Source organism: Sciurus carolinensis, chromosome 1 (assembly GCF_902686445.1).
Source record: "Sciurus carolinensis chromosome 1, mSciCar1.2, whole genome shotgun sequence".
Classification (NCBI taxonomy): Eukaryota; Metazoa; Chordata; class Mammalia; order Rodentia; family Sciuridae; genus Sciurus; species Sciurus carolinensis.
Genome location: NC_062213.1, coordinates 109662804 through 109675389, shown reverse-complemented (window position 1 = coordinate 109675389; position 12586 = coordinate 109662804). Strand labels below are relative to the sequence as shown.

At 45.4% G+C, this 12586-nt stretch overlaps 1 protein-coding gene across 3 annotated transcripts in view; it reads right to left on the bottom strand.

Annotated features, from left to right (window-relative positions):
- Kcnd3 (potassium voltage-gated channel subfamily D member 3) overlaps positions 1 to 12586 on the bottom strand; it is a 215001-nt gene that overhangs the window by 5795 nt on the left and 196620 nt on the right. For 2 of the 3 annotated variants that reach the window (XM_047566652.1, XM_047566633.1), the window contains exons 3-7: positions 9839 to 10001; positions 3491 to 3592; positions 3064 to 3153; positions 1483 to 1539; positions 132 to 379 (exon numbers count right to left, since the gene is read on the bottom strand). In XM_047566652.1, coding sequence (XP_047422608.1) covers positions 132 to 379; positions 1483 to 1539; positions 3064 to 3153; positions 3491 to 3592; positions 9839 to 10001 — 660 coding nt within the window. The remainder of the gene's footprint in view (positions 1 to 131; positions 380 to 1482; positions 1540 to 3063; positions 3154 to 3490; positions 3593 to 9838; positions 10002 to 12586) is intronic. The other variant, XM_047566644.1, reaches the window with a different exon arrangement.

Here is a 12586-nt window from a genome sequence, read left to right as displayed (position 1 = left end):
GAAGATTTTTGCTCATGCATTAGATAAGGGGACATCTAGAAGGTCCTCAAGTTCTCCAAATGCTGAGATTATTGAATTCTGCGAATGGAGTGACACAAGGCTTTGGGGATGATGGGAGGGAAGTCACCCACCTGGTAGTAAGGGAGGGCTGCTCACTGCCCTGGATGTGGATCGTGCTGAGTTCCTGCATGCTGCGCAGGCGAGTGGCTGGCAGGTTAGAATTGGGGAGGTGTGTGGTCTTCTTACTACGACGGGAGCAGCAGGTGGTAGTGAGGCCTGGGTGACTGGACAGAGAGGGACTTCTTGTGGATGGGTAGTTCTGCATTGAGCTCTCCATGCAGTTCTGCTCAAACATCTGCTCGTCAATAAACTCATGGTTCTGTAGGAGGCAGAGGGAGAAGAAGTAAGAAAAGAAGGTAGGGAGCAGGAGCATAAGCTCCATACTCTGAATGCTGCCTGTCCCTGTTTTGGGCCTTGAAGGAAGGGCTCCCAGCTGCCTGGATCATAGATAAGCATTTGGGTGGGAGCCATGGGCATCAAATGTGAAAAGAAAGAATTCATATTGGCAGCCCTGGCCATCAGATTTAAGGGTGGGGACTGTAGTTAAGTCATGATGAGACATGCACCCATCTACAGCTTTAAGCAGAAGGGAAACTGAGGACATGGAGAGACTCAGTGGCATCATCAGAGCTAGAAGCAAAGAATTTTCTTTGTAGTTTTGTAAGATCTGCCAGACATGGCAGAAGGAGCCATTGAGTACAAGTATGCTGGGTCATCTTTTCTGGATCTTATGAATTGTCAGGTTGCCACAGAAACTTTTAAAGGCACTGGGTCATTCACAGAATTGGGAGAGCATTTTTCTTAAAGGGGGAATGGGTCAAACTGTCAGGGATATGTTTTTTATCCCCCCTTTCTCCTGATTATGGGATGTGGATCCTAAACATATCTTGGACGCACAGGAATCCCTGGGTCAAGTGGGGAGGCAAGGCTAACAGTCTCTTAATTTAGACCAAGAGTATGGCAGGTGGCTGAATCCAGGATAATTAAAATATGACTGTTTGGCTAGGTGACTAAAAATCTATGGTATTAATGGTCTGGCTGAGGCTACCATGGTGAGGAGAAAGTCTGAGAAGCATGAGAACTGAGTTCAGAGAGAAACCAGCCCTGGCAGCCAATACTCGGAGTCCCCAAGATGCTGGGGAGGTACCTGGGACAAAGGCTATGCACGAACATTCACAGGATGCAGCATTACCCCCTCCAAGCCCCTTGGGAGGTCAAAAAAGGTAATCAGAAAGGGAGTTTGGTAGTTCAGAACAAAAATACTGGAAGCCTGAGCTGATACAAGTGTGATAGCAGAGGTAAGAAAACCCCAGAAGAATCAACAGCACATGCAGAGAACCACACCAGGGGTAAAAAGAGGAGAATCCACAGACTCAGAAGAATCAGAAAGAAAACATCAATTGAATTTTTAAAAAGTTATACCTTGATGGTGGAGGTTCGTACAGATAACAGGGGATCATCCACAAGATAGGACAACCCCTACAGGACAACATGCCAACAGAAGATAAAAACACCATTGATTGTACATTCCAGCATTCCCAAGCCAGTTTTGACATTCAAACTCTTAATCCCAGCATTCCGCCCTTTGAGTTCAACATTCCATCCCTTGTTCCAGCATTCTGTCTCCCTTGTCCAAATATTGTACCCCTTGGTTGCAACACGACCCTGCTCATACCCAACATTCCTTCCTTCATTCCTCCCAACATTGTCTTTTCCACCCCAACAGTCCAGCATTCCTCCCCTAAAATCCAGCATTCCAGAGTTTTAATCCCCATATCCCACTCCCATACACAATCCAACATTCTTTCCCTCAAACTCAGCATTCCACCCCTTCAATACCAGCATTCCATCCCTCAATTCCCAAATCCCATTTTTTTCAATGCCAACATTCCAGCCCTTCAAACTCAAATATTTTCACCCATGTCCTTTCAATTTACACATTCCACCTAGCACATGCAAACTTGGAAAGGGCAGTTGGGTCTGGGCCTGTCCCTTTGGCAAGCTTAGTCTTTGAGAAAAATTCTAGATATGCATATGTAGCTTTCAGTGATAAATCTTGGAAATTAGGGTTTGCAGAGCACCTTTCCATTTTGGAAGCTCTCACTGGATTCTACTGCCATTCATAGTGTCCACCTTATGCTCAGATTGAGTCATTTAGCAGCTATTCCTGCCACACCTGGGAGACCACAGTATAGAATGATTGGAATTAGAAAGTTCCTTTCTTAGTGTATCAATCCCTGACTACAGGTTTTTGGGAGAGGAAATTTCTAGAAAGGAACAGGGAAGGGTTTCACTTTGGCTTGTCTCTACCCTGATGTCTCCCTACCGACTATTCTTAGCACTTTCTGCCAAGGGTCCAGGGTTAGCCCTACTGCCCTTTCTTTCAGGCTGTTAGTGAGGCACAAGCATCATTCACATTCCAGCTGTAGTACCCTACACCAAACCTACTTTAACAGTCAGAGTTCAGAATCTGAACTCCCTAGGAATTGCAGGGTCACTGAGAGGGGTTTGAGCGGACAGATGCTGGCTAGAGAAATACACACACTACCTCCTTCATTCACTGTCTTCCATTGCAAGAGGAATGTAGGGCAGAAAGGGACCCACAGATTGCATTAACCTGGCCCCAGGGGTGGGACAAAAATCAACGTTCTTCTTTCCTGGGAAAATTTGGCCTGGATTTTGAAGGTAATATACATCAGAACTGAGAAATGGATGGCAGAGTCCTTAGCCCTCAGCCATCAAGAAGAGGGCCGTAAGGACTGGTGGAGTGTGTGGGAAGGTTAGTGGAATGGTCTTTTCTACGATGCTGCAAGACCGAGCAGTTCTCCCATTCTCTGTACATTCCAGATTCTTAGGTCTTCTTCCTGGGAGTTGCCAGACCTCATCACTACCTTTTGGATCTGAAGGGGACAGACTGACTTCTAGTGCAGGGTGAGGATGTGAGCAAAGCCCTAGGAAATGCCAGGGGTCAGGGATGAAAAAGGAGATTGGACTGGCACTCACAGTGGTCTTTTCCAGGCAGTGCAGCAGATGGTGGTGCTGGCTCTCGATGAGTGATGTGGTCTTGCCCATATGCTCCTCTTCTGGGGTACCCTAGTGAGAGAAGAAGAGAGACTGAGAGTGAAGCTGGTGATGTCTCCTCTCTCCAGCAACTTCATTTCTCCACAGGTTGGGGGGCACCAGAAAAATCCAGACGAGTTAAATTTAGGGTCAGCATAGAACATGCTCACCTTGGGATCAGGGGACTTTTATCTAAGGCTGGTTAGGGGTACTGGTGATATCACATAGGAGAGGTACGTGGAAAATTTGGGAAATGTCTTCCTCAGGGCTCAAACTGGGGCTTTTGGATAGGAGTGCTGCTGACCTTAGAAAGAGAAAACAGGCCTATCTTTTCCTTTATGGTTCTCAACCAGGTCCTCTAGGTACCTACCGCCAGTTCCAGTGCCTCGTTGAGGAGCCCATTGCGCTTGCTGTGCAGGTAAGCGTTGGAGCTTCCTGTTTTGGCCACACGGATCCTGGCAAGGCGGGCCTTCTGTGATGGGCAGAGATAATGAAATAGTGAGGGAGATCAAGATACAAAAAGACACAGGGCTGGCAAAGCCAGCAATAGTGGGCTTCCAGAGTCTGACCTCCCAGGTGATGTCTGGCAACAAGGAGGAGTCTGCTGCTTCCCAACCTCATGAATCTCTGCTTAGAGACTCTGGGACTGGCTCTGAGACACCGTGTACCCACTTTGTGCAGCTTGGCCATGGTGAGAATTCCAAGGAGCTTTCACTCATGTTTTTTAGCCTATGTGTACCTGGCAGAGAAATAGCATCTATCCAAATTCTTTTTCCTCCCAAACGTTTCATGACCTTCACACAGTATTATGCAGTGCTGTTCAATTGAGTATTATCTCCTAACTAGATTTCAAGGGCTTTAAAGGAGAGTATGTGACAGATGTCTTGATTCTCATAGGTTCCCGTGCAGTTCCCTGCATCATAAGGTCCCCAAATTTTATAAGGAAAGTGAGGAATGCATATGAGCTCCTCAGTACTTAACTTTCTCTGCTTTCTGCTTTTCTCTTAGCACTTATATGAATATAGAATGCTTTATATACTTGCCCTGCTACTGTGTCTTTCTCCCATTAGAATATAAATTCTTTGAGGGCAGGCGTTTTTTGTTTACTGATGTACACCCCCCCCCCCCCGCTGAGTCAGACTTCTTAAAGTTAATAAATGTATTTACAATTGCATATCTGTCTTTGGGAGTTCATGCCTGGATGTGTCACTATATGTGTACTATGTTGTGTATGTTGGTGGAAATGCATGTAGTGCTTACGAGAGGCGACAGGTATGTGGAGGTCGGGGGATGGAACACATTTTCATACACCACTTTGGCTTTAGCTAGGACCGTTGAAACTCTCCCCAGCTCCACTATGTGGAACCTCTGTCTCAGCTCCTCTCTTGCTTGCAGAGGCAATGGGAAAGGCTGGACATGCTTCACATGTTAGCTGCTCTTCTCCTTCCTAATGATCATCAGTGTCTCCATGACAGCAGCACAGCCAAAGAGAGGGGACTAAGAGGAAACAGTCTTTGATAATGGAAAGAGGGGTTCCTGTTGGTTTAAAAAATGTAGCTTGAAGTTTAGACTCTGTAGGTGTAGACCCAGTTCCAGGATCTTGCTTCAAGAAGCAGAAAAGCCCACAAGGATCACAGACCCATCCTGGAGTGGAGGGCTTCCTGCTCCTGCCTCTGGGCAAGTCTACAAGTAACTTCAGCATGGATTCTGAGCAGATGAGTCCTTGAGAAAATGTGGCAATTTTCATTTCTTGTCACCTTCTTCCCCAAGTGTCCCCTACTCCCAAGTATCCTGTCAGGCTTGTTCATCTGCTAAAAGGAGCCCAGGGGCTCAAGGGTTCAGGCAGTCTAGAGATGTACAAAGGACATACTATATGTTTCCTGCAAAGTCCCCCATTAGCCAGAATTTCCTTGCAGAGACAATTCATTCCCTTCCCTGGAATTCTAAATGTGGGGGAGATCCTGCCATAAATCTGAGGATAACTGCTCCTTTAGATAAAGGAGAGAATGAAAAGGGGAACAACCTGGGAGAGAAAATCCAGTAAGTTAGTCCTATCACTGTTCTTCCTCTTTGAACAAAAAACATTCATTCAAGGTCTAGTTAGAATAGTGGTCCCAGGAATCCTGCTCCAGCCCTCTCCTTGGCTAGATATTTATTTATATTCAAGCAAGTTCCTCCTTGTTTGCTCATGTGACTGTATTGCTTTGGGTGAGTGCTAGGTGTTGAGAGCTGCATATGGAAATCCAATTGTGTCAAGCTCATTATAGCCTTATATAATCTGATTGCACCACTTAGAGCCAGACCTTTCATATCTGGGGTCTGTCTTCATTACTTTCTAGAGATGAAAGATTCTCCTGTTCTCCTTTGTGGCACTTCTTTTAATCTTATCTTACCCTGGGCTCTATTAAAGCAACAGATTGTCATATCAAATGCACTGTATCATTTAATCATTTCCCACAAAAGATAAAGAGGTTTGCGATGTATTTACAGAACCATACCCAACATGTGAATTTGTTGGGGTTCTTTGGCTTGGCTTTGAGCTCCTGAGGGCCAGGACCTGTGGCTGATGCATATTTTTATCTCTGGCACCCAGCACAGGGCGTTATGCTTTGCTCAAGAATAAAGCACTTTGTGATGGCCAAGTAAGGAGGATAATTATGTATAGTTGGCTAGACATCTATGCTTACAAAGTCATTGGTACAGGCTCAATCCTTGTATGGACTGGTCAGCTTTACTTTCTTCTCTGACCATAAGAATGGTATGAAAGTTAAGAGGACTTGGAGGTTATCTACACCATTTCAAAGAATGAAGAATGAAGTGTATGAGGGAATATGACTTATCCAGGGCAAGGAAGTGGACTAGCAAGCTTGGACCTTCCTTCAAGCCAATTGTTCCTTCTGTGGTATTTCCTCCTCCACCTTCCTTGAATTTCTTTTTTCTTCTGCTTTTTGTTTTTTGCTTTTGTTTTTGTTTTTGTTTTATGTGGTACTGGGGATTGAACCCAGGGGCATCCTATCCCACTGAGCTACACCCTCAGACCTTTTTATTTTTTATTTTGAGACAAGGTCTTGCTAAGTCGCTGAGGTTGGTCTCAAACTTGCAATCCTCCTGTCTCAGTCTCCTGAATCTGTGGGATTACTGTAACTTGCCACCACACCTGGTTTCCTTCTCTGAATTTTAACTGCTATCATGCAAGTTTCTAAAATTAAAGAGCAAAGCCCAGGAAACTGCATTTCCAGGGTTGGAGAGATCCGGAAGAAGGCTGCTGCTTCCCTGGTACACTGTTATGATCAAGACCATAATCCTAGAAATTCCTGTGAAGCCTTTCAAGACTGAGTGCTTTCTAGTTGTCTAGCTGACAGGTGCCCTTTGGCCATGAGTATTTATATCTCTTGCTCCAGAAGAGGGAGAAGAAGAAGAAAGAGAAAGAAATGGAAGGGTCAAAAGAAAGCACAGGCAGTTGCACTCTAAGGCATTTATCGAAGATAAAGTAAAGCTTGCATTTACATAAAAAACTGTGCACTTTACAATAGCTTCATTTATAACAATTGAAAACTAATCATCCCAGATGTTCTTCAACAGTTAAACTGGTACATCCATATCATGGAATACTACTCAGCAATAAAAATAAATGGTTATCGGTACACACAATTTGATTGAAACTCTAGGAATTATGTAGAATGAAAAAAGTTAATCTCCAAAGGTTACCTACCATATGAATCCATTTATATAACATTTTGCAAGTGACAACATTTTATACATGGAAAACAGATATGTGGTTGTTGGGTTAAGATGGGGTGGGGTGTAGTTATTAAAGGGCAACACAAGGTCCTCATGGTATTGGAAATGTTTAGTATCACTGTGATTGGACTGTGCACCAACTTAGGTGATGAAACTGTAAAACACATACACAGGTACAAGTAAAACCAGACAATTTGAATAAGGTTGGTGGATTGCATGATTGTCCACACCCCATGTGATATTTTACTATACAGTTTTAGAAAACATTACCCTTGGGCAAAATTGGACAAACTATAAGGGATCTCTCTTTATCCTCTCTCTCTCTCTCTCTCTCTTTTGTATTTTGTATTTTGTATTTGTATCAGGGATTGAACCCAGGGGTGCTTAACCACTGAGCCACATCCCCAGTCCTTTTTTGCACTTTGTTTAGAGACAAGGTCTCACTCAGTTGCTTAAGGTCTCAATAAATTGCTGAGGCTGGCTTTGAACTGAGATCCCCCTGCCTCTTCTTCCCGAGTTGCTGTGATTATAGGCATTTGCCACCACACCTGGCTCTCTTTATTATTTCTGACAACTACATGTGAATCTATGATTATCCATCAAAATATCCCATTATAAACAAAGGATATGGGCATGCACCAGGGCTGGAGACAGGGTCCAAACGTCCCTCTCCCTGTGCACTGCAAGATCTCCCCCCTTGACCTCTACTTCTCTTGACTCAGGGCATGCAGACTGAAGCAAACCAATGTCCACAGATAGAGATGACCATGTGAACTTTTTATGCTCAAGTCTCATGAGCTGGAGCTTACCTTCATGACGGCCCCAAGTCATGGGGTCTAGCTGAGGACTAGCATTACCTCCCTGACCTCCCAGTCCCAGCTCTCCACTCCCATGAAGTATCTGGGCCTGCCTGCCTTGGCTCACCAAGACAGATTCGGCACTGGAAGCCCAAGGTGAAAGAGACAGAGCAGAGCAACCTTGAGGAGAAACAGTATCCAGGCTAGGTGAAAACACTGTAAATATTTATTCTGATTTCAAGGGGAGATGAAGATGGAGAGGAGGATGGGAGGAAGGGACACCATTCTTGAGCAGCTTGAGGGAGAAATAAGCCAGAACGACTCCTTCTGGATTCTAATCACACACAATGAACTTGATTCAGTCCCAGAGGGAAATGTCCACTGTTATACTCTTTGTAGATGAGATGCTCTAAGAAGTAAGAGTATGGGTGGGGAGGGGAGAGTGGCTGCCGGAGCTACCTAGAGCCCAGCTGTGATGGATTGTTGCCATATAAGCTGAGAATTCCTGGGTATCCCACCTGCTCTGCCCAAAACCTACATCAGCTTGGGGTGGTGGGTGGAGGGGTGTATGTGTGACAGGATCCCTGAACCTTCAGCCTCAGGCTCCTGGATTTGGATATAAGATTCCAGTTTCTCCCTGCCCCTTTATATAGAACTGTGTAAAGAATTTAGACGTTGTTCAAACTTGCCAGCTGACTCCAACAGGGAAGGAGATAAGACTTTCATTTCTGGGATGGGTGGGGAAATCCTTGGGTGAACAGATAGGAGACGGGTGCTAGAAGGGACAGAGAGGACAATAGAAGAGAAATCATAAGGCTAATGACATTATAGAACAGGTCAAGATAAGTAAAAATAAGTTTAGCTTGGAAAGAGGTGGACAGGAGGACAGGGAGGAGGAGTTAACAACAAGGGCACATGATTTGCTGGAGGTAGGAACCAATGGGTTACCAAATAATTAGAAATTGTGTATATTTTATTATATATTATCCTCTGTAAAATATAGTAAGTGTCATACATTTTGGAGCTAGCTTTCACAAATTTGTGGCTTTGTTACAGATAGCATAAACAGATTTGTTCTGAAATTCTGGAGTCTTTTGATCTAGACTGAAGCCTTACCACCATCTAGGGCTTATCCTTGCAAGTGGGAGGAAATAATAAGCCTGCCGGTAATAGGTGCTCAGTAAATGTTTGTACTGTAAATGAACGAAAGAGAGCATAAAACAAGGAGACAAAAGCCCAGGTCTCCATAAGTCAATCTTTTAGCGAGATTCCCTCCTTGCCTTTGTATCCAGAGGCTCTCACCTGCCCCTTGGAAGCAGAGATGCTGCCAAAGGGTATCCAGCTTTAGCCCAGATCAGGAGGGAAATGGAAAACTCCCCTCAGTCCTTTCCTTACAGGAACGCTGTCTCAAATTCCTGCCTCACCTTCTCTAGCCAGATGCCTTAGAAAATCAGATGCGGGAGAGCTAGCTGAGAGGGCAGGTTGTTCCAGAATGGAGGTTGAGGGCGAGTTGTGAGATCTGAAGATGAGCATCCTCAGAGCCCAAGCCTTTCTACACATGGCTCCCTTGCACGTCACCCTTCCCTGCTGACCTCAGGAGTGCACACCGGGCATAATTTAGACCTCAGGATTGATGGTGAGTCCTGACCATCAGTTAAGCTCTGTGCCTTCACCCTGTGATGCCCTGAAGCTTACTAAAACCTAATGTGTCATTTATCCCTGAAGCCAGTAGCCTCAGACTGTTCTCCTTTCATGGTGTTCATTGTTGTTCTTGGTACACTTATTTTTGTCACTAGGTTTTGTATAGGCTATTATAGAACATTAAAACGAGACTATGTTTCCCAGTAAGCTCTTGGCTGGGAGAGGGCAGAGCCAGGAGACTCTTGAGTGCCAGTGGTCATGGCTGAGGAAGTCGGGGCAGAGCCAAGGACCAAGGAACTGCCACAGAATATCCCAAAGGGGGATGATCAGCTTACGGATAATGGAGGGTTTGTTGCATTTTGCAGCTGACTGGGGCTGGAATGGAGGACACTGGGCAGTTAGGGACACAAAGCTACCTTACCTTCCCAAGTAGAGGCGATCTGTACAGTGATCCTCCAAAGGACCCCAGGCCTGACAACCTGCCTTTGCCCCCTTCCTTTTATGGTACCCCGACTGCCATTCCTGTGCCTTCAACTTACCTTTTGTGCCCTGCGTTTATCGGCTCTCTGATTCTGGTGGTAAATCCTGCTGAAGTTGGAAACAATCACAGGGACTGGCAGGGCAATGACCAGAACACCACTCAGGGAGCAGATGGAGCCGAAGATCTTTCCTGCAATTGTCTTTGGCACCATGTCTCCATATCTGAGAGAGAGAGAGAGAAGCAGAGTGTAAGAAAGAAAGGGATCATATGGGAAACAAGTCAGGCTTTCCAGCCAGTCCTTCACCCATTCATTCATTTATTCAAATATTTTTTGGAGTGTCTACTGTGTGCCAGGTCCAGTGGTACAACTTAGGAGTGAAGGAGAGAGACCAGATCCTTATGTTCACAGAGCTAGTTTCCTACAAGGGACCATACACAGTAAGTGAATACTTCAACAAGACTGTAGCTTGCAGTTGTTTCTATGAAGAGAACAGAAGTAGATGCTGCGTCCGGTGGCAGTAGTGTGGTCAGAAAAGGCCTCTCTGAGGCTGAGATCTGAAGATGAAGGATCCAGCTATGCAAATACCTGGGTACAAGTGTGCCAGGTAGAAGAACAGAAAGTACAGAGACCCTGAGGCAGTAGGAAGGAGCATGACTCTTTCTAGGAACTCTCCACCAGCCAGTGGGACTGGAATCAGGGAGGGAGGTAGGGAGTGATACCGGAGGAGGTTGAGGGGATAGGCAGGGCAGAGCATGCAGTAGTCTAGTGGGTCACAGTGAGGAGTACAGACTTTATCCCATGGTGAGGAGACATGGATGAATTTTAAGCCAAAGAGCAACAGTCTCATTTATGATAATAAAAATAAAATAATAAACCTGCTTTCTATTCCTGTAGAGATTTGCAATTGACAAAGCATTATTTCAGATGGACCTCTCCTAAGCCCCTGAGCCCTGGCTGACCTTAGCCCTGTTGTGCAGATGCAAGAATTGAGGCTCAGAGACATCACATTAATTGCCCTTCTTTTCTCAGATGGGCTTAAAATCTACTCTTCTTGCTTTTATTTTCTATTGACCACACTGGTGTCAGAGGGGGACCATGAACTCTGGAACTCAGCCCCTTAAGCTGTGAAGTCACATTGGGACAGTGCCGGTTCCTCTCAGAGCTTGGAGAAACTCCCTTAAGTACTTCACACCCTGGCAGCTGCCCACTGGGACTGGTGTGGTCTGGCTCCCGCTCAGCCCCGGGCAAGCTGGCCAGAGCCTACCTCCTCCAATCAATAAGATGCTCTCCACAGTGGTTAAGTGTTTAGCCTCCTCTTTATTGAGATAATTTAAAGGCCTTATTAAGCAAAGAGCTGTGATAACTCCTCTGGCCAAAGCCAGAAACATTATTTCCCCTGCCTCTGAGCAGAAACAGGCTTAGCATGACCAGGAATGGTTGCTGCTAAAGTAGGCTCAAAGTCATTTGTGCTGAAGGGAACCTGAGAGTATGTGGAAGGGGATGGGCAAGCTGTTTCAGAATTCTGAGGTCCTCACCCCAAAAGCTCGGGGCTTTGCGGAGGGTGCGGCAGTGGTTGACAACTGTAGGGGAATGAATGGATGATCTCATTTAAGCTCCTCGATACCCTATGAAGCAATTCCTGTTTTGAGAACTGTCTTCCTCCTCCTCAGAGTTGAGGCCTTTGTACTTGCTTAAGCTTCCTCAGACACACACTAATATCAGTGCCTACTACATTCCTCGTGGCTCTTTGTGGCCAGATTTGCCTCATTGGCCATGACATGCAAGGCAGGCTTTAAGTGAAGAGAATGAGAACTTGGATTCTGCAGTGAAATGACCTGGGTTCAAGAACTCCATTCCACCATTAGTCACTGTGTGACTTTGGGGAACTGGTACTTGGGGCCTCTCTTTCCTTATCTATAAAATGAAGGTAAGAATAGTAACCTATATCATAATCCCATTGTGACATATACAGCTTTTATCTAGGCATTATGGAATCCAAAATCTCTGTTGGTGGGAAACTCTAAAAACATAGTTAATTGTCCCAAATTCAAACAATCACAGTGCTGGAGAAGAGCAAACCATCCCTGGGATTAAGCTGGGATTTTCAGATGACACAACTGAGAAGCAGCCATGGCCTCAGGTGAAAAGGAAGTGCCACATGAGTATGGGAGACCAAAGCTGTTTCAGAGTGACCAAGGCTAGTGAAACGCTAATGACAACAGAAAGGTTGTTTTATCCATTGGAAGAAAGAACAGGAGGGGCTATATCTACTGCTGTGGTAGCCTATGACAGACAGAAAGCAGAAACAACCCCACTGCCAGGTGCTTCTGCCTTCTCTATGAAGAATGAACTTCATCTTGGAAAGGCTGGGACAAGTGCCCATAGGAAGGATGTGGAGCTGGAAGTCGGGAGGGAGAGCAGGCAAGTGAGCAGCTGGAATCAGTGGACTTGTATTACAGGCCCACATGGACCCTCCCCCAGGACACAGGAGGACTGTGCAGATGGGGTTGCAGAACTACTGCCCATGATCTCTGAGAAATCATGGTGCAGCAGAGAAATACAAAGAGAACAGAGATGGAAAACTGTTGTATTTATATTTTTAAAGATGGAGAAAGGGGATCCGAGAAACCACAGACCGACAGGTTTGGCATCCATCAATTCTGTCATGGGATTGCTGGCAGAATGTAAGAGCAGATTATTAAGTGGACAGCTTGTGAACACTTGGAAAATAAGCTATATTGGTTTGCTCTGCACACATCTTGCCAAATTAACCAGATTTCTTGTTTGAGAGTGAGGTTAACTGGC